The sequence below is a fragment of the Electrona antarctica genome (genome assembly GCF_951216825.1).
Source record: "Electrona antarctica genome assembly, chromosome: 15".
Taxonomy (NCBI): Eukaryota; Metazoa; Chordata; class Actinopteri; order Myctophiformes; family Myctophidae; genus Electrona; species Electrona antarctica.
The window spans coordinates 8,745,857-8,765,799 of NC_136796.1; the positions used below are offsets into that span (position 1 = coordinate 8,745,857).

Sequence of the window (19,943 nt, forward strand, 5' to 3'; positions counted from 1 at the left end):
AACAAACAGCCTGGCCTCTGCCTGCCGGAAAACACCCAGCAACACACGCGCGCGCACACACATGGTAATCCTATTAGACCTGCTTACAGGAGCTGTTGGCAATGCTATTCCACATGCACTCGCTCACTGAGGCACAGGCGCATGACAAATATGCACATTAAAAAAAAAGCGCGCGCGCACACACACACACACACACACACACACACACACACACACACACACACACACACACACACACACACACACACACACACACACACACACACACACACACACACACACACACACACACACACACACACACACACACACACACACACACACACACACACACACACACACACACACACACACACACACCACACACACACACAATCTAATTTCGGCAAGAGTTCATCTCTCCAGCAAGCAAAGAAACATTAAGCCATTTAGACCCGAGGACGATTCTAAAAAGACCTTTCAATTATGCATGTATTTTTTTATATTAAAATCATGTTGCTATATATCAGTGGTTCCCAAACTGTGGTGCGTGCACCCCTTGTGGTGCGCGAACGCCTTCTAGGGGGTGCGCGACATGAAAAGGCTAATGGTGGTGCTATGGTTTTATTTTAAATATATTAACATATTATGCCAATATATGGCAAGTATATGCAGAATATAGCCTATGCTGCATATATATGCCATACTGTATTCAGGTCAATATATGTGCATCTATGTGGATAAATAGGAAATATATGTCTCTATATAGCTTATGCAATTTATATTTCCATGTGGGGGGTGCGTCAGCTAGTTTGGGAGGTAACAGGGGGTGCGTCAGCTAGTTTGGGAGGTAACAGGGGGTGCGTCAGCTAGTTTGGGAGGTAACAGGGGGTGCGTCAGCTAGTTTGGGACGTAACAGGGGGTGCGTCAGCTAGTTTGGGAGGTAACAGGGGGTGCGTCAGCTAGTTTGGGAGGTAACAGGGGGTGCGTCAGCTAGTTTGGGAGGTAACAGGGGGTGCGTCATCTAGTTTGGGAGGTAACAGGGGGTGCGTCATCTAGTTTGGGAGGTAACAGGGGGTGCGTCATCTAGTTTGGGAGGTAACAGGGGGTGCGTCATCTAGTTTGGGAGGTAACAGGGGGTGCGTCATCTAGTTTGGGACGTAACAGGGGGTGCGTCAGCTAGTTTGGGAGGTAACAGGGGGTGCGTCAGCTAGTTTGGGAGGTAACAGGGGGTGCGTCAGCTAGTTTGGGAGGTAACAGGGGGTGCGTCATCTAGTTTGGGAGGTAACAGGGGGTGCGTCATCTAGTTTGGGAGGTAACAGGGGGTGCGTCATCTAGTTTGGGAGGTAACAGGGGGTGCGTCATCTAGTTTGGGAGGTAACAGGGGGTGCGTCATCTAGTTTGGGAGGTAACAGGGGGTGCGTCATCTAGTTTGGGAGGTAACAGGGGGTGCGTCATCTAGTTTGGGAGGTAACAGGGGGTGCGTCATCTAGTTTGGGAGGTAACAGGGGGTGCGTCATCTAGTTTGGGAGGTAACAGGGGGTGCGTCATCTAGTTTGGGAGGTAACAGGGGGTGCGTCATCTAGTTTGGGAGGTAACAGGGGGTGCGTCATCTAGTTTGGGAGGTAACAGGGGGTGCGTCATCTAGTTTGGGAGGTAACAGGGGGTGCGTCATCTAGTTTGGGAGGTAACAGGGGGTGCGTCATCTAGTTTGGGAGGTAACAGGGGGTGCGTCATCTAGTTTGGGAGGTAACAGGGGGTGCGTCATCTAGTTTGGGAGGTAACAGGGGGTGCGTCATCTAGTTTGGGAGGTAACAGGGGGTGCGTCAGCTAGTTTGGGAGGTAACAGGGGGTGCACGGCCAAAAAGGTTTGGGAGGTAACAGGGGGTGCGTCAGCTAGTTTGGGAGGTAACAGGGGGTGCACGGCCAAAAAGGTTTGGGAGGTAACAGGGGGTGCGTCAGCTAGTTTGGGAGGTAACAGGGGGTGCACGGCCAAAAAGGTTTGGGAGGTAACAGGGGGTGCGTCAGCTAGTTTGGGAGGTAACAGGGGGTGCACGGCCAAAAAGGTTTGGGAGGTAACAGGGGGTGCGTCAGCTAGTTTGGGAGGTAACAGGGGGTGCACGGCCAAAAAGGTTTGGGAGGTAACAGGGGGTGCGTCAGCTAGTTTGGGAGGTAACAGGGGGTGCACGGCCAAAAAGGTTTGGGAGGTAACAGGGGGTGCGTCAGCTAGTTTGGGAGGTAACAGGGGGTGCGTCATCTAGTTTGGGACGTAACAGGGGGTGCGTCAGCTAGTTTGGGAGGTAACAGGGGGTGCGTCATCTAGTTTGGGACGTAACAGGGGGTGCGTCAGCTAGTTTGGGAGGTAACAGGGGGTGCGTCAGCTAGTTTGGGAGGTAACAGGGGGTGCGTCATCTAGTTTGGGACGTAACAGGGGGTGCGTCAGCTAGTTTGGGAGGTAACAGGGGGTGCGTCATCTAGTTTGGGAGGTAACAGGGGGTGCGTCAGCTAGTTTGGGAGGTAACAGGGGGTGCACGGCCAAAAAGGTTTGGGAGGTAACAGGGGGTGCGTCAGCTAGTTTGGGAGGTAACAGGGGGTGCACGGCCAAAAAGGTTTGGGAGGTAACAGGGGGTGCGTCAGCTAGTTTGGGAGGTAACAGGGGGTGCACGGCCAAAAAGGTTTGGGAGGTAACAGGGGGTGCGTCAGCTAGTTTGGGAGGTAACAGGGGGTGCACGGCCAAAAAGGTTTGGGAGGTAACAGGGGGTGCGTCAGCTAGTTTGGGAGGTAACAGGGGGTGCACGGCCAAAAAGGTTTGGGAGGTAACAGGGGGTGCGTCAGCTAGTTTGGGAGGTAACAGGGGGTGCGTCATCTAGTTTGGGACGTAACAGGGGGTGCGTCAGCTAGTTTGGGAGGTAACAGGGGGTGCGTCATCTAGTTTGGGACGTAACAGGGGGTGCGTCAGCTAGTTTGGGAGGTAACAGGGGGTGCGTCAGCTAGTTTGGGAGGTAACAGGGGGTGCGTCATCTAGTTTGGGACGTAACAGGGGGTGCGTCAGCTAGTTTGGGAGGTAACAGGGGGTGCGTCAGCTAGTTTGGGAGGTAACAGGGGGTGCGTCATCTAGTTTGGGACGTAACAGGGGGTGCGTCAGCTAGTTTGGGAGGTAACAGGGGGTGCGTCAGCTAGTTTGGGAGGTAACAGGGGGTGCGTCAGCTAGTTTGGGAGGTAACAGGGGGTGCGTCAGCTAGTTTGGGAGGTAACAGGGGGTGCGTCAGCTAGTTTGGGAGGTAACAGGGGGTGCGTCAGCTAGTTTGGGAGGTAACAGGGGGTGCGTCAGCTAGTTTGGGAGGTAACAGGGGGTGCGTCAGCTAGTTTGGGAGGTAACAGGGGGTGCGTCAGCTAGTTTGGGAGGTAACAGGGGGTGCGTCAGCTAGTTTGGGAGGTAACAGGGGGTGCGTCAGCTAGTTTGGGAGGTAACAGGGGGTGCGTCATCTAGTTTGGGAGGTAACAGGGGGTGCGTCAGCTAGTTTGGGAGGTAACAGGGGGTGCGTCAGCTAGTTTGGGAGGTAACAGGGGGTGCGTCAGCTAGTTTGGGAGGTAACAGGGGGTGCGTCATCTAGTTTGGGAGGTAACAGGGGGTGCGTCAGCTAGTTTGGGAGGTAACAGGGGGTGCGTCATCTAGTTTGGGAGGTAACAGGGGGTGCGTCAGCTAGTTTGGGAGGTAACAGGGGGTGCGTCAGCTAGTTTGGGAGGTAACAGGGGGTGCGTCAGCTAGTTTGGGAGGTAACAGGGGGTGCGTCAGCTAGTTTGGGAGGTAACAGGGGGTGCGTCAGCTAGTTTGGGAGGTAACAGGGGGTGCGTCAGCTAGTTTGGGAGGTAACAGGGGGTGCGTCAGCTAGTTTGGGAGGTAACAGGGGGTGCGTCAGCTAGTTTGGGAGGTAACAGGGGGTGCGTCATCTAGTTTGGGAGGTAACAGGGGGTGCGTCAGCTAGTTTGGGAGGTAACAGGGGGTGCGTCATCTAGTTTGGGAGGTAACAGGGGGTGCGTCAGCTAGTTTGGGAGGTAACAGGGGGTGCGTCAGCTAGTTTGGGAGGTAACAGGGGGTGCGTCAGCTAGTTTGGGAGGTAACAGGGGGTGCGTCAGCTAGTTTGGGAGGTAACAGGGGGTGCGTCAGCTAGTTTGGGAGGTAACAGGGGGTGCGTCAGCTAGTTTGGGAGGTAACAGGGGGTGCGTCAGCTAGTTTGGGAGGTAACAGGGGGTGCGTCAGCTAGTTTGGGAGGTAACAGGGGGTGCGTCAGCTAGTTTGGGAGGTAACAGGGGGTGCGTCAGCTAGTTTGGGAGGTAACAGGGGGTGCGTCATCTAGTTTGGGAGGTAACAGGGGGTGCGTCAGCTAGTTTGGGAGGTAACAGGGGGTGCGTCAGCTAGTTTGGGAGGTAACAGGGGGTGCGTCAGCTAGTTTGGGAGGTAACAGGGGGTGCGTCATCTAGTTTGGGAGGTAACAGGGGGTGCGTCAGCTAGTTTGGGAGGTAACAGGGGGTGCGTCATCTAGTTTGGAGGTAACAGGGGGTGCGTCAGCTAGTTTGGAGGTAACAGGGGGTGCGTCATCTAGTTTGGAGGTAACAGGGGGTGCGTCAGCTAGTTTGGGAGGTAACAGGGGGTGCGTCAGCTAGTTTGGGAGGTAACAGGGGGTGCGTCAGCTAGTTTGGGAGGTAACAGGGGGTGCGTCAGCTAGTTTGGGAGGTAACAGGGGGTGCGTCAGCTAGTTTGGGAGGTAACAGGGGGTGCGTCAGCTAGTTTGGGAGGTAACAGGGGGTGCGTCAGCTAGTTTGGGAGGTAACAGGGGGTGCGTCAGCTAGTTTGGGAGGTAACAGGGGGTGCGTCAGCTAGTTTGGGAGGTAACAGGGGGTGCGTCATCTAGTTTGGGAGGTAACAGGGGGTGCGTCAGCTAGTTTGGGAGGTAACAGGGGGTGCGTCAGCTAGTTTGGGAGGTAACAGGGGGTGCGTCAGCTAGTTTGGGAGGTAACAGGGGGTGCGTCATCTAGTTTGGGAGGTAACAGGGGGTGCGTCAGCTAGTTTGGGAGGTAACAGGGGGTGCGTCAGCTAGTTTGGGAGGTAACAGGGGGTGCGTCAGCTAGTTTGGGAGGTAACAGGGGGTGCGTCAGCTAGTTTGGGAGGTAACAGGGGGTGCGTCAGCTAGTTTGGGAGGTAACAGGGGGTGCGTCATCTAGTTTGGGAGGTAACAGGGGGTGCGTCAGCTAGTTTGGGAGGTAACAGGGGGTGCGTCATCTAGTTTGGGAGGTAACAGGGGGTGCGTCATCTAGTTTGGGAGGTAACAGGGGGTGCGTCATCTAGTTTGGGAGGTAACAGGGGGGGCGTGGCCAAAAAGGTTTGGGAACCGCTGCTATATACTGTAGGCCTATTGTCTGCCGGGTGTACTGTAAACCTCATGTCCAAAACTGTTAATTTTCACGATTCAAAAAGAGCTTAATTCAAAATTCTAATAGAAAAAGAGCTCGTAGCAGATCTACAAGCTCAAAACGGGTCGCTTCGCACCGCGTTTCGAGCTTGCTATACTTTATATGGCGATAAGCAGTTTTTAGCAACAATATATAGTACTAACAACTACAATGACACAGATGCTATGCCCGGTCTAAATTGGGTTGTGGTCGGGTCCTTGGCAATGGGCACTACAGAAGAGGCCACCAGAGCAGAGAGAGAGGAATAGAATGTTCACTGACCGTGGCCGGGGCTCAGAGCCATGTTGCCCGAACTCAAGGCCTCATCAAAACGGCCAAATATCGTCTGTAACCTGCAGAGAGAAAACAGAGAGACAGACAGGTTAGACCCATGGAATAAAAGAAAAATAGTAACTTATGAAACATTTTGGCAGGCCAAGTGTATCTGTCATGCCCCCCCCCCACCCAGACACAGACACACACACACACACACACACCCCTGACCCTATACAAACTGCTGTGTATACATTACAGTGTCTATTAACAATAACAGGCCAATATCTAAATTCACTCCAAAAGGGTCGGGAGAAAACTGTCTCTAGACTTTCTGGCAGCCATGTAAGAAAACAATGTGAAAAAACTAAACAAAATCATCATTAATAATCATCATGTTTTTATTCCGTCGTCGACGATATTTCATTTTGGCCGTAGTTTCATATAGAGCACTTTGTATCTTTGTTTTGATAAGAACTTTAAACTTTATCATCATTTATTATTGTATTTCAAAATACCCCCCCGCCCCGCCACATTCCTTTCCAATGACTGCATGCTTTCCATAAGCCATAAGGCCCCATATGATCAAATTATTTTCTTTCTTCCGTTTTCCATTGTTGCTTTTGCACACAGAAAAGCTCTTTCTTGTGCCCTTTTTTCCCCAGTTCCGCTGCACACTCCTGAGTGTTTTACAACCAGAGCCATTCACATTTCACAACTTCATCCCGTTTAACGAGGTTAATAGAATCAACCACCGCGTCAGAGCAAGTTACACTCAAGTGAAGTTGAACGTAACATTGGAGCTTAACAGTATCTGTGTGTGTTCACACACGGTTGGCAGAACCCTTCATAAAGTAAATTAATGATGTCTGCAATGTTGCTACTGGCTGTATTGTACGAAAATAACCAGAGGTGTAAAGTAACTTAAGTACAGGTACTCAAATTTTAAGTACAATTTTGAGGGTTTTTTTTTTGCGGTGGCTCCGCTCCATTACGCAGCTATGAATGTAACTATGTATGTCTGTCTGTCTGTCTGTCTGTCTGTCTGTCTGTCTGTCTGTCTGTCTGTCTGTCTGTGCGTCCTAGCACGGACGAGCACGGAAAGCTGCAACACGATAACTCTGGTCATTTCTCGACCGTTTCGGAAGGCTTGCCGGAACTGGGCCGGCCACCTGGCTATGTTCCTGGCGTCCGGATGTTTTCCGGGGAGCCCCCACACTCGGTAACCGTCATTTCTCGACCGTTTCGGACGCGAGAAAGCTCACCGGAACCGGGTGCATTCCTGGGGGTCTGGATGTTGCCCCCTACACACTACAGGTGTGATTTTTTATTTATTTTTTACTTTTGTCAGTATTTCCAATTTGCTTTAACTTCTACTCTACATCTACATCTCAAAGGCAAATATTGTACTTTTACTCCATCCATCCATCCATCCATCCATCCATCCATCCATCCATCCATCTTCAGCCGCTTATCCGTAGTCGGGTCACGGGGGCAACAGCTCCACCAGAGAGCTCCAGACTTCCCTCTCCAGAGCAACATTGGTGACTTCCTCCTGGGGGATCCTGAGACGTTCCAAGGCCAGTGAGTCAATGTGTTTCCTCCAACTGCGCCTTGGTCTGCCCCGGGGTCTCCTCCCAGTGGGACATGCCTCAAGGACCTCCCTAGGGAGACGCCCGAGAGGTATCCTAACCAGATGCCCGAACCACCTAAACTGGCTCCTTTCCAGGCGAAGAAGCAGCGACTCTAATCTGAGTCTCTCTCTCGCGTGACTGAACTTCTCACCCTATCTCTAAGGGAGATGCCAGCCACCCGTCGAAGAAAACTCATTTCATGTAAAACATGCAAGTACTTTTTTCCACCACTGAAAATAACCAACCTGAGTAAGCATAAAATCAGCAGTACCGTTAAATTAGGCCATGGGAAATGTATTGTTCCAGCCAGCAGGCTGTCAACAGCATTGCTAAAGAGAAGACTGTGATAAATGACTGCAATATGGTTTATTTATACTCAACTTCTCCTAAAGCACTGGTTCTCAACGTTTTTTTATTACATTTCAAGGCTTGTTATGCATTAGTCCAGTGGTTCACAAACTGGGGGTCTGGAGTTGGACCCCACATTCCCAGATGATTAGCTTCATTTGCAGCATTGTGTTCTCATTTCTAAATATAGTGACAATTGAATGACCTTTAAGACCTTTTCAATACCAAATTGGCCAAAGTGTCACATCTTATGTAAGAAAGAGGCAAGCATTGAGGAAAATAGCCGACCTACAAGCTCACAACGCAGGAACGCAAAATCTGGGTTAAGCCGACGGGCTGGGGTTTGTCATGGGATTTATACTGGCTAAAACGTGACGTGACACTTTGTGAACGCTAATCCATGAAGCCGTTTTGGTAACATGTATTGTGTGCTGCATCCTCCTCCTCAAATCCACGGGCTGACAGATAACAAGAAAATAATAATGTTTCATTGCTTCTCGGTAACCATTGTTCCTCCAAATTGCCATCCGCACTCGGGATCCTTGCCCTTCAATTCTGGTACTAATAATAATCTTAAAGTTGTGGCGGTGGACGTGACAAAGCGAGGTGCACCGTTGCTCTGATCCGCACCAAACTTGCTATAAAACACTGTTCAGGGGTCTGCCGTGAGAATAGTCATAGCAGGGGGCACGTGTGGACCCCCAGAGACCACTGGGGTGCCATGATGGCACAAGCACTGTTCAGGGGTCTGCCGTGAGAATAGTCATAGCAGGGGGCACGTGTGGACCCCCAGAGACCCCCGGGGTGCCATGATGGCACAAGCACTGTTCAGGAGTCTGCCATGAGAATAGTCACACCAGAGGCCACGTCAGGGTCAATGCAGTTAAACGGTACTTAAACCTTCTCCTAACCTAAACCAAACTAATATAATAAAATATGTCCTTTAACAGTAGGACACTTCACAACTGGAGACCAATAAAATGGCCTCAATTTGCAGGACTGTCCTCATCTTTCTATCCTTGGAGGACTCGGGAGGACATGTCAGACTATAATGGATGACATGCACACACACACACGCACAGCTTTGACCTACAGACAGCGAAGGTGTGGTGAATCCCCAGTGAACACAACAGCACATACATCCCCGGCAGAGAGAGAGATGGTGTGTGTGTGTGTGAGTGTAGGCACGCAGGTGGGCGTGTCTAGCATGTCACCAACGCTGATGGAGCTCTAGACACAACACACACACACACACACACACACACACACACACACACACACACACACACACACACACACACACACACACACACACACACACACACACACACACACACACACACACACACACACACACACACACACACACACACACACACACACACACACACACACACACACACACACACACACACTAAAAGAGATTAATGGTGGGAATTGACTGCATACTAAAGAGGCAAGGATCTCTCAGAGTTCAGTCTGGCGGTCAGACATAAATCACAACATAAACATGTCACGTCCAACCATCTCAGAACACAAACACACAGTACGACATATGTAAAACCAAAGCATGGCTGATATTACAGCGATACAACAACAACCACCACCACCACATCAAACCAAAAACACCCGAGACCTAACGGTGTGACGGCTGTCAGGAGAGCACCCTCCAATCTCCTGCCTGTTACTAGGTGAAGTCACACACACGCAGCGCGTGCTAGAATGGAAGCCATACAAACCGTCCTGCTTGTCTGTCTGTCTGTCTGTCTCTCTGTCTGACTCTGTCTGGTTCCGTCTCCCCAATCAGTGGTAGTGGCGAGCGGCGTGCGGCATCCCCTCGCGTCGATCCTCCCCGCCTCTGGTCGTCATTAGCATTTTAATCGAGCCTGGCAGGCAGTGGCTGCTGTGTGCGGTTAGCCTCCTTTGTTGCTAGTTAGCAGCAGCAGCGCTTTGCATTCCCCCAAAAAACAACAGAGCTGCTTCCGATAGGCTGCCTGGCTGCTACCGTGTTAAAGCCCCGTGCTGTGTTAGCTAGTGGCACGCGGCGCGCAACCCCGCGGTTCTGCTACCACGCTGTGTATCTAACATGGTGCATTGAGAGTACCGACCGAGGGTGGGAGGGACACAGAGAGAGAGAGAGACAGGGAGAGGGAGAGAGAGAGAGAGAGACAGACAGGGACACAGAGAGAGAGGGGGTGGGAGGGACACAGAGAGAGAGAGGGGGAGAGAGAGAGAGAGAGAGAGAGAGAGAGAGGGAGAGGGAGAGGGAGAGGGAGAGGGAGAGGGAGAGGGAGAGGGAGAGGGAGAGGGAGAGAGAGAGAGAGAGAGAGAGAGAGAGAGGAGGGAAAGCAGGAGACTGGGTTTACATCCACATTCATACAGTATTATGCACTGTATACAAACACACACACGCTGAACAGTTGAATCTCACACTGAGCCTGTGTGTGTGTGTGTATGTGGGGGGGGGGGGCAGTTTCTGTGACAGCCAGGGAGTTGATTCTGTTCCATTTACATAACCACACACACTCACACACGCACAGACACACACGTACGTGCGCACACGCATGCACACAGAGTGTGTCCAGGGAGGGGGAGGGGACATGACGCTAGCGGCAAGGAAAGACGGAGAGAAGGAGAGAGAGAGAGATAGAAAGAGGGACAGAGAGAGACCTCCCCCTCTCTATTCCTGCTCTCTCCTTGGCCCATATTCTCTCTCTCTCTCCCTCTCTCTCTGTCTCTCTCTCTCTCTTATAAATCCAAACTCCCTACTTCATAACTTGCCGAGGCAGTCACCCCTCCACTCCTCTCTCTCTCTCACACACACAGTAAAGTTACATAATAAACAGACTGGTCTTCAAGACGGTTAGGTACACAGCTAGCAAGTCAAGCAGCTTGTTTTCTCTCTCTCCCTGTCATCTCTCTACCTCGCTCTCCCTCTCTCTGTGTGTGTTACGTGATTCCAGTTCTTGTGCCCTGATATGTGATCTGGTCTGCATGCAGGGCCCTGGCTGCAGCACTGGATCACTCTCTCACAAAATATGGTGCAACTGGGTATGGGTGCACCAAAACGTTAAAGAAGACTGAACTACCGCCACAAGCGCCGACATTTAGGCAGTTTAAGGAGCGCTAAAGCGGTGAAACGTGCCGGTGAAGTGACAATTGTCCACGCTACATCATTATCCTCTGGGGAACCACCCAAAAACTGACCACTGACCTCCCAGACCTCCCAGACAAATACAATGGCAAGACTGCCCAACTGGCTTTTACTGCCCTTTCGTATCTGTATGGCGTAGGTGGTCAGTGAACACAGCTCCTGAACCATTCTTTAACACAATCTGTGCTGAAACGAGAATAGCTACTGTACCCCACTGTGCCCAAAAAAAACAGTCTAAATGGGAATCTGACGTGCACGTACGCGTGCACGGGTGTATTAGTCGTTTTTCTGCTCAAAATGAGACATAATCCGAGGTTTGGGAATAATTTAAAAATCCATAATCCAACATCAGGCAGAGAGTGTGTGTGCTTAGAATAACTTTGTTAAGTGAACTAAATACAAATTAAAATGAAATAAAAAAATAAAAAAATAAACTATAACTAACTGAAACTGTATTGTGTGTTTACAGAACTAACAAAAACACATTTATAATAAAAGATTATAGACAAAATGCCCTTAGTTTTCCTTTGTGGTGGTTCATCTGTAATTTAATACATTTTTAAAAGCTATCTTTTGTTAAAACAGTTTAAGTGCCAGTGACGTTAAGACGAGCAAAAAAAACTTAAAATTGTTTTTGAGTCCATGTTTTTGAAATTTCCTCTAATCTGGTGATCAGGTTATGACATGCACATTACTTGCACAATAGAATTACATTTTCTTTCTTTTATTTATAATGGGAAAAGTGGCACCCGGGACCAAAACTGGTGTCCACCCCCTGGCACCCAAAGAGTTTGCATTATCCAAAACTTACCTTTTTCTCATTCTTGCACCTGACAAATAATCCAAAGTATAAAAAACCCAAAACCAACACTAATAAAAATGAACCAAATCGAATTTTCAAAAATAAAAACTAGCAAATCTGCTCTAAAAACATATTAAAACTAGGCATATCTGAATTAGATGATGAAAAAATATATAAACAAACTAAAAAAATAAAATGAAAAATCCAGAACTATTATAACCTTGATCCTGACATATTACATGCAACCACAACAACCAGAGGATGACGCGACCGACCCACTCAGTGGAGCGGTTGCCTCTTAAGACCACACACACACACACACATACACACACACACGCACAGTTGTCCCACAGTACGCTGTTCCAAGCACTTGTTCACCCCGTCTCTCTGAGTTTCCCCCTCCCACCCAGTGTGTATTGTGTTGAGAATAATGTGTCTCTGTCTCTCTCTCTCTGTGTGTGTGTGTGTGTGTGTGTGTGTGTGTGTGTGTGTGTGTGTGTGTGTGTGTGTGTGTGTGAGAGCTAGAGAGAGAGAGAGAGAGAGAGACCGGTGCATGGTGTGGCCTGGGACAGACACACTGCCAAAACCACGGGACATGCACAAATACACACAACCAAATTTGTATCAGCACAACTAGACACACACACACACACACACACACACTCACCGTGCAGCTGGCAGTCCTCTCTTGCCCAGGTCAGCTCTGACCCTCTCTCCAATGTGACGGTAAACATCCACCAGCGTCGTTATGGAGGCCTCACGTACCTACGCACGCACACGGCAATACACACACACAGAGAGACAAAAGTCAAACATTAGTATTATATCGCTGTTGGACCTCTCATTTCCATATACTAACTTTTTGTGTGGTTTTTAGACAGCTATGTGTGTCCCTGGATCCGTCCCTGGCTGGCTGGCTGTGCTCGAGCACGAAAATAGCGGTTGGTTTTCACCACCAAGTGTCACTGTTGTGACATATATATATACGTATACTTATATAGAGTTATTATGTGCGTGTGTTAGGACACACTAGGGCTGTCAGTTTACCTCTATAATCCCATTCAAATTTCATTGCTTTATTATTTTTAATATTCTAAAATTAAAAATCATTAATTTTTAGCTCATTATAGCCTACTGAAAAAAACCCTCTATACACAGAATATCAAGTTTTGTATGCACGTTTTGTCCACTAGAGGGCCCCCCATCCAAACGCCAAAGCTATTATTCCAACACCATGGTTGGTATGGCAAAAAAATAATAATTCATTAGTCAGTCTATCATGAACGGGACAACTCCAGACTCCAGATCACCAGCAATACAGCAATTGTTTCTCTATTTTAACAGAATGCTTGGATATCACGATGAACAGGCCAGCAATGCATAGTCTGCAGATTACGTTTTCTCTTGATGTAGCATTCGAATATTATATATTTATTTTCATTTTCGAATTTCATTCATATTATGAAATTCGTTCTGACAGCCCTAGGACACACGCACATATTAACTGGGTCATTAACTGGTCATTTCTGGACCGTTTCGGATGCGGGGCGGCTCGCCGGATCAGGGCCGGCACCCTGGGTGGCCGCCGCGTTCCTGTGGGTCTGGAACTTCCGGGGACCCCCCGGGGACCCCCACACTAGGGTTTAATGCCGGGATCCCGGGATTTCGGGCCTCCCGGGCATAGGGCACGCAATTTCCCGCCCGGAAATTTCTTCGGGACCCGTCGTCCCGGAGTTTTTTTTTTCTTGTAGGGAAATTACACTAAAGGGGTTTTCACACAGTGCACGTTCTTTCCCCTTATCTATGAGTGATCAAATGTCCAATCTGAACCCTCCCATAATTTTCAAACATGTTTGATGATATTTATATGGAATTATGGATTGCACTCGAGGGCTGCAATGGGAACTGGAGCCAGCGGGACCCAACGTAAATGTTGGCGGCGCGGGCGGTATTTAAATAGCCTACCTGCGGACGGGCAGGCACGGCCGGTCAAGATGTAATCAGTGGGACCCCGCGAATCCTGCATCCTCCCGCAATTAATCAGATAGGGCCTACAGAGTTTATATACACTTTAGCAAAATATGAATGTCTGACAGACATCTTCAGGCACGCTCCCAAAGCTGCTGCACCTGTCAATCATTAGCCTAATCAGTCACTCTGTGAGAATTGTGTGTTTTACGGACGGAGCGAGGAGTTTCCTTTCTCTGTGATGGACATTGTCACTTCTAAACCCCTTTTTGCTTTTGCCTGCATGTATGCAGCAATAACGTGAAACGGAACACAAACAAAGATGAGTAGGCTACAATTTGTTTTATAATAACCACCAGCACGCAGCGTCTCTCTCTCTCTCTCTCTATCTCCCTCTCTCTCTCTCTCTCGCTCGCTCTAATAATCAGTGTGCTGTGCACTGGACGTGCTGGCTAATTTAACACCCAATCAGACTTTTCATAAAGTACAAAGCGGGATGATCACATTCTCTGCAGCGGAGAAGGGGACCCACTGCATGCTCAAAGGGTGAAAGACCATAGCTAAGGTATCTATGTGAAAGACGTGAGGTCGTTTATTTTTTTCCCCGTGCTTAGTCACATTAGTGCAAACTCCTGTGTCCCTTTTTCTGAATAGCGTAGTAGGCCTATAACATTATTAATTTTTTTAATTTAATACTTTTATTGTAGGCTATATGTTCATATTTCGTTCAAATAAAACGTTTTAAGCCAAAAAATATCACTATTCTATTGAACATATGAAGTATCTATACATATAAATGCATTTTGGTGGGCACTTTTTTTCATTTTTTTCTGACGGGAATTCCCGCGGGAGCCCGGGAAAAGGTCCGCAAATTCCCGGGAATTAAAATGAGCCAAATCCGGGAAAATATTAAACCCTACCCCACACAGAGTTGCACCACTCACTTCACACGGGTGTGATTTTCATAAATGAACGCCCTACTTTTGCATCACACTAAAGCATCAAAAGTACTAGATCTACAAGCTCGACATGTGGAGCGAAGCGAGGCGTTTTGAGCTTGTAGATCTGCTATTTTTGAATACTTATAATGTTATGAATTATAAGACACGTGAACAGCTTTTCTACGTAATTTGTTCTCTTTCACTTGGGAGCCTAAAGCAGTTGTTCACAAGCGTTTTCACATTAAGGACCCCTAAATTAATGTGTATTCAGCCACGGACCCCCATCTGAGAAGATTTTGTACCCCTGAAAAGATTTGTGTTACAAAAAACAAAACAAAAACACGATTCTTTTTTAAATAGTTGTAGGGCCCCTAGGGGTCCCCGGACCCCACTTTGAGAACGCCTGCATTAGACCACGGACCACCATAACTCTGAGTGTACAAATGGAACCCGTAAGGGTCCATTTGGAGTTACAGTGCGTTTTAACATTGGCCGACAGATCGCCCAATCGCCCGTTATCGTCCAAAAAGATGAATTATTTTTATCTTATAGACAAATAATGCACTTCCGGAAAATTCGCTGTTAAAACGGACTGTCACAGACCTAGGCTGTAAGAGTCCATTTGGTGTTCTAACTAATTTATCTGGGGATAATTTATCTGGGGACGGCCTGGGCCATGGCTCAGTGGTCCAGGCACCTTGGCTGGTAATCCAGTCTGGCAGTGTGCCGCAGGTTCGACTCCCGATCCCGACGGCCTTTACTGCATGTCTTCCCCCCCCCCATCTCTCTCCCCATTTCCTGTCAGCCTACTGTGTGTCCCTCCATAAAAAATATAAAATAAAAAGGCGAAAGCCACAAAAAAACATTAAAAAAAAATATATATATCTGGGGACTCCCAAGGACCCCTGGCGGTCCCCGGACCCCACTTTGAGAACCACCGCTCTAAAGAGTCTAAAAGCCTTGCTAGCGCCCTCTGAAGGCTGTGCTGATCCTTACCCACCAATTATTTGTACTATTGGACGTTGCGGACACTGTATTTTACTTTTCATATTCATTAAGCTTATGGAAACCATGCACAAAGACAAACGGAATGAGAGTAGCGAACGGAAGGACCCACACAGTAGTTAACGTAAATGAGTGTAAATGGTCCTTCATCTACCATGCACAGCACACAGCAAGTCACCTCAACAAGCTTCATGGCAAGAATACGCGCATCAGTAGCCTCATACCGGTCTAACTACTCCAAAGTGAGTGACAGCCACAATACTGGAGGGAGCAACCATGATCTGCTACCACCCAAATTTAGAACTACCATGGTACAATTCTCATTCGACTGCTCTGGGGATGGGTCCCAACATGTTCGTACTTAGCAGATAACATCCCATAGCTGGGGGGTGCGGACATATTCGTACTTAGCAGAGAAATAATTAATACGGCACAATTAAGAAGCATGGGGTTAAACTAGTATTAATCTGGTGAGGTCAGATGTAGAGTTGTTGCCCGGCTCCATATATGCAGATCAAGGTGATGATCCAGTCTTCTCCATGTATGGAGATCCAGGGTTTGATGAGGCCAGTGTGGTGGCCACATATGGAGCGTGTCTTGAGTGTACAGGGTTTTGTGAGGTCAGATCAACATATGGAATGAATTCTGTATTGGCCATATATGAAGCATGTCACAAGGCTTTACGGACTGACTGACTGACTGACTGACTGATTGACTGACTGACTTCATATATGGAGAAGACCATATATGGAGCGTGTCACGAGGCGTGACGGACTAAATACGCGAAATGCATGTTTTCATAGTAAACATTAAATCAACTTGTTTCCTCCCGACACAGTCTGTGACCTGTGTCAACTCTCAACCTCTGACACACACACACACACACACACACACACACACACACACACACACAGACAGACTTAAATCATCACACACATGCACTTTGCGCACACTCATTCAAGTGTCTGGTCCTTGCGTGACTGCGTGTGTATTAGTGTCTGTCTGGTATGGTTAATCTGGCGATGTCTGTAGGGGGGGGGGGGGGGGGGGGGGTTTAAAAGCACCGGGATTACAGTTAATTTCCCACACACAGATTAACCCATTCTCCTCTGACACTGACTTTACCATAGACAGTGTCTCGTGTGGCCATACAACTATTCCACAATCTCTGAATGCTATACAGAGTCTGGAACTACATCTACTCAATGCTATATACAGTCTGGAACTACACCTCCTGAATGCTATATAGAGTCTGGAACTACACCTCCTGAATGTTATATACAGTCTGGAACTACACCTCCTGAATGTTATATACAGTCTGGAGCTACACCTCCTGAATGTTATATACAGTCTGGAACTACACCTCCTGAATGCTATATACAGTCTGGAAGTACACCTCCTGAATGTTATATACAGTCTGGAACTACACCTCCTGAATGTTATATACAGTCTGGAACTACACCTCCTGAATGTTATATACAGTCTGGAACTACACCTCCTGAATGTTATATACAGTCTGGAACTACACCTCCTGAATGTTATATACAGTCTGGAACTACACCTCCTGAATGTTATATGCAGTCTGGAACTACACCTCCTGAATGTTATATAGAGTCTGGAACTACACCTCCTGAATGCTATATACAGTCTGGAAGTACACCTCCTGAATGTTATATACAGTCTGGAACTACACCTCCTGAATGCTATATAGAGTCTGGAACTACACCTCCTGAATGTTATACAGTCGGGAACTACACCACCTGAATGTTATATAGAGTCTGGAACTACACCTCCTAAATGTTATATACAGTCTGGAACTACACCTCCTGAATGATCACAGATGTGAAGTTACCAAATTACAACCCATAGGTGTCAGTTTGAGCTACATGATTGGCTAGATCTGTTATGAAAGCTGCTATGATTGGCCGCTAGAGTGAGGGATGCTGTCAGCACAACCCTGGAGTTCTCAAGAGTCCAGAGTGGGCCGGAGGCTTCCGATTGGCTGGAACAGTGTGTGGGTGGATAATGATTGGGTAGAGAATTAGGGGTGAGGTGAGCAGATTTTTGCTCAGCGATACAAGCCACTGAGCAGTGTCTGTGTGTGTGTGTGATGGGGTATTGTCATTGAGGGGTCTTGTTTCAGTGTTGTACAGTCTAATAACATGAATAATGTCCTCAGTGTCAGCTTCGCTGCTGCTGAGAGACTAAATACAGCCCACTGCAAGCCATGGCCCACGCACTCACACACACACATACTATCCTTATTTTATAATTTGTAGTTCAATGGAATTGCGTGACGAAAAAGGTCTTGCAAGCCTGCCACGCATTACAATGTGATGCATTGTGAGCTAGCATGGTGATCAGCTATTTGCTGTACGTGACTCGACTTCAAATCCCGGCACAACAATCAAGTCACGCGTGAAGAGAGAAAAAGACTACCTTCCTCACACTTTGTTCTTCTCTCAATTAATATCACACAACGGATTTAAAAAGGGAATTTTGTCAGGCAGACAGAGCGCGCACACGCACGCGCACACGCACACGCACACATACACATACACATACACACACACACACACAGGCGTCTCACCTGTGGATTCTGGTCTCCTGTCAGAGTACAGAGATGAGGAACTATTTTGCTGAGGCTGAGTGGCTGGGCGCCGTACCTGAAACAAACAAGCATGGATTAAGTAATTTACCGCCAACAGTGCCAGCCATGCATTTAATACGGCGAGTCTCTTATTTTGAAAGCCTTTTCACTGGGAAACCGAGACCCAGGAAGTGAATTATTTTTTTCAACCGGAGTGTTAAGCTGGACACAGTTGTGAACCGTAATCAATTGATATTAAAAAGGCGTGAAAAGGCGATATCGGTGCAGAGTGACAAACAAACATTGTATGACCAACCATGTCCTAGATTTGTGAACCAGTGTGAAAGAAGACCCACATAGTAGTCAACACAATATGTAACATTATGATGTTCTAGTAATATTGTTCCTGCCTTTCTACATACTGCCAACCAGGTGAACCTTTGCTTTTATATGAAATATAACTTGCTTCTGAACAGATTGCTAGTTTGTCAAAAGTAAAATAACCCAAAAATAGCCTATCTACAAGCTCTCAGTGTGTCTGTAACTTCTATAGAAGACATGCTGGCTTCTATTGAAGCCAAATAACTTCCGAATCTTGCACTTTTCAGTATTGTAAAGGGTAAGCATAAGTGTACTGTTGTACATACATACATCTCATGGGTCCAAGACTCAACAGATCTCATTAGTCACATGAAATCACTGCAGAAACGTTCAAACCGAGAGCAAGTGAACGTACACACGCCACAAACATCACATGTGAAGTTTCCCGGCTACACGCCGCGACGGTAGCATTCTCATGGAATAAAGCAAAGATAGAATCTTACGAGTGAAAATGTAATGGTGATGTGGTTTAAGCATTATCAATCTAAACCGACAGCTGTTCTACATACATACCAGTTGAAGACATTGCAGGTTGAGGCTTCATAACCTTTATGCATTCATGAAATATCCCAGACCATGTTTACCATTCATGTTTACGGAAGATGCTTCTATTGATATTTTTGACCACTTCAAATTACTCGTTAATCTCAACATAACTAATGAACGAAAATAGTTTATCTACAACACACTGCTTGTAGATCAGATATTTTCGGGGCACGACTTGCTTCCATAGAAGTCATAACATGCTGACTATGGAATCCAAATGACTGAAATCAGTCGTGGCGACTGAGAACTTTAACCCATTTTGACCTGAGATCAGATTCTAAAAATGTCTTCTACATCCTGACAGTTTTCTGAAAAAGCTATGTTTCTATGTCAGCCGACAGCCGTTCTTCGATTTTTCAAAAATAGCAGACCTACAAGCTCATAGCGCGCCACTCAGTGGCGCGCTATGAGCTTGTAGATCTGCTATTTTTCAATAGCTAAAGCATAACATAATGCACCAAAAAAGCAATTTTTACCAGTTGTTGGAGTGTCGCTGTGCCATGTGTGCAGTCTACTTAATGTCCATAGGGTCCCACTGCGTGTGTGTGTGTACAGTACAGTACAGTATGTGATGAGAAGCACAGCCTCGCTATCAGGTAGCAGCTTAGCATTTAGCGGAACAGTGTCACCAGACTTTAGCAAAATGGTGCTAAAATTAGCAGTGCGATTCCAAAAGGCCCCTCGTGCATGGCGTGACCCCGTTCAGATACGGTGGGGGTCTTTGAAATGGACAGAGCGGTTTGGGTGAGCAACCTACACTTTCTCAACACAATGGGATCATGGGGATATTAGAATATGTGGGGTGTTTTTTTATTCAACCTGAAATCCCTGTTTTGGGCATGCTATTATATAGGCAAACATAATAGCAGAT

At 47.6% G+C, this 19,943-nt stretch overlaps 1 protein-coding gene across 17 annotated transcripts in view; it reads right to left on the bottom strand.

The window, feature by feature from the left end:
* clasp2 (cytoplasmic linker associated protein 2) overlaps positions 1-19,943 on the bottom strand; it is a 145,329-nt gene that overhangs the window by 94,561 nt on the left and 30,825 nt on the right. For all 17 annotated transcript variants that reach the window (XM_079523486.1, XM_079523482.1, XM_079523481.1 and 14 more), the window contains exons 5-7: positions 18,146-18,221; positions 12,309-12,406; positions 5,713-5,783 (exon numbers count right to left, since the gene is read on the bottom strand). In XM_079523486.1, the coding sequence (XP_079379612.1) occupies positions 5,713-5,783; positions 12,309-12,406; positions 18,146-18,221 (245 nt within the window). The remainder of the gene's footprint in view (positions 1-5,712; positions 5,784-12,308; positions 12,407-18,145; positions 18,222-19,943) is intronic.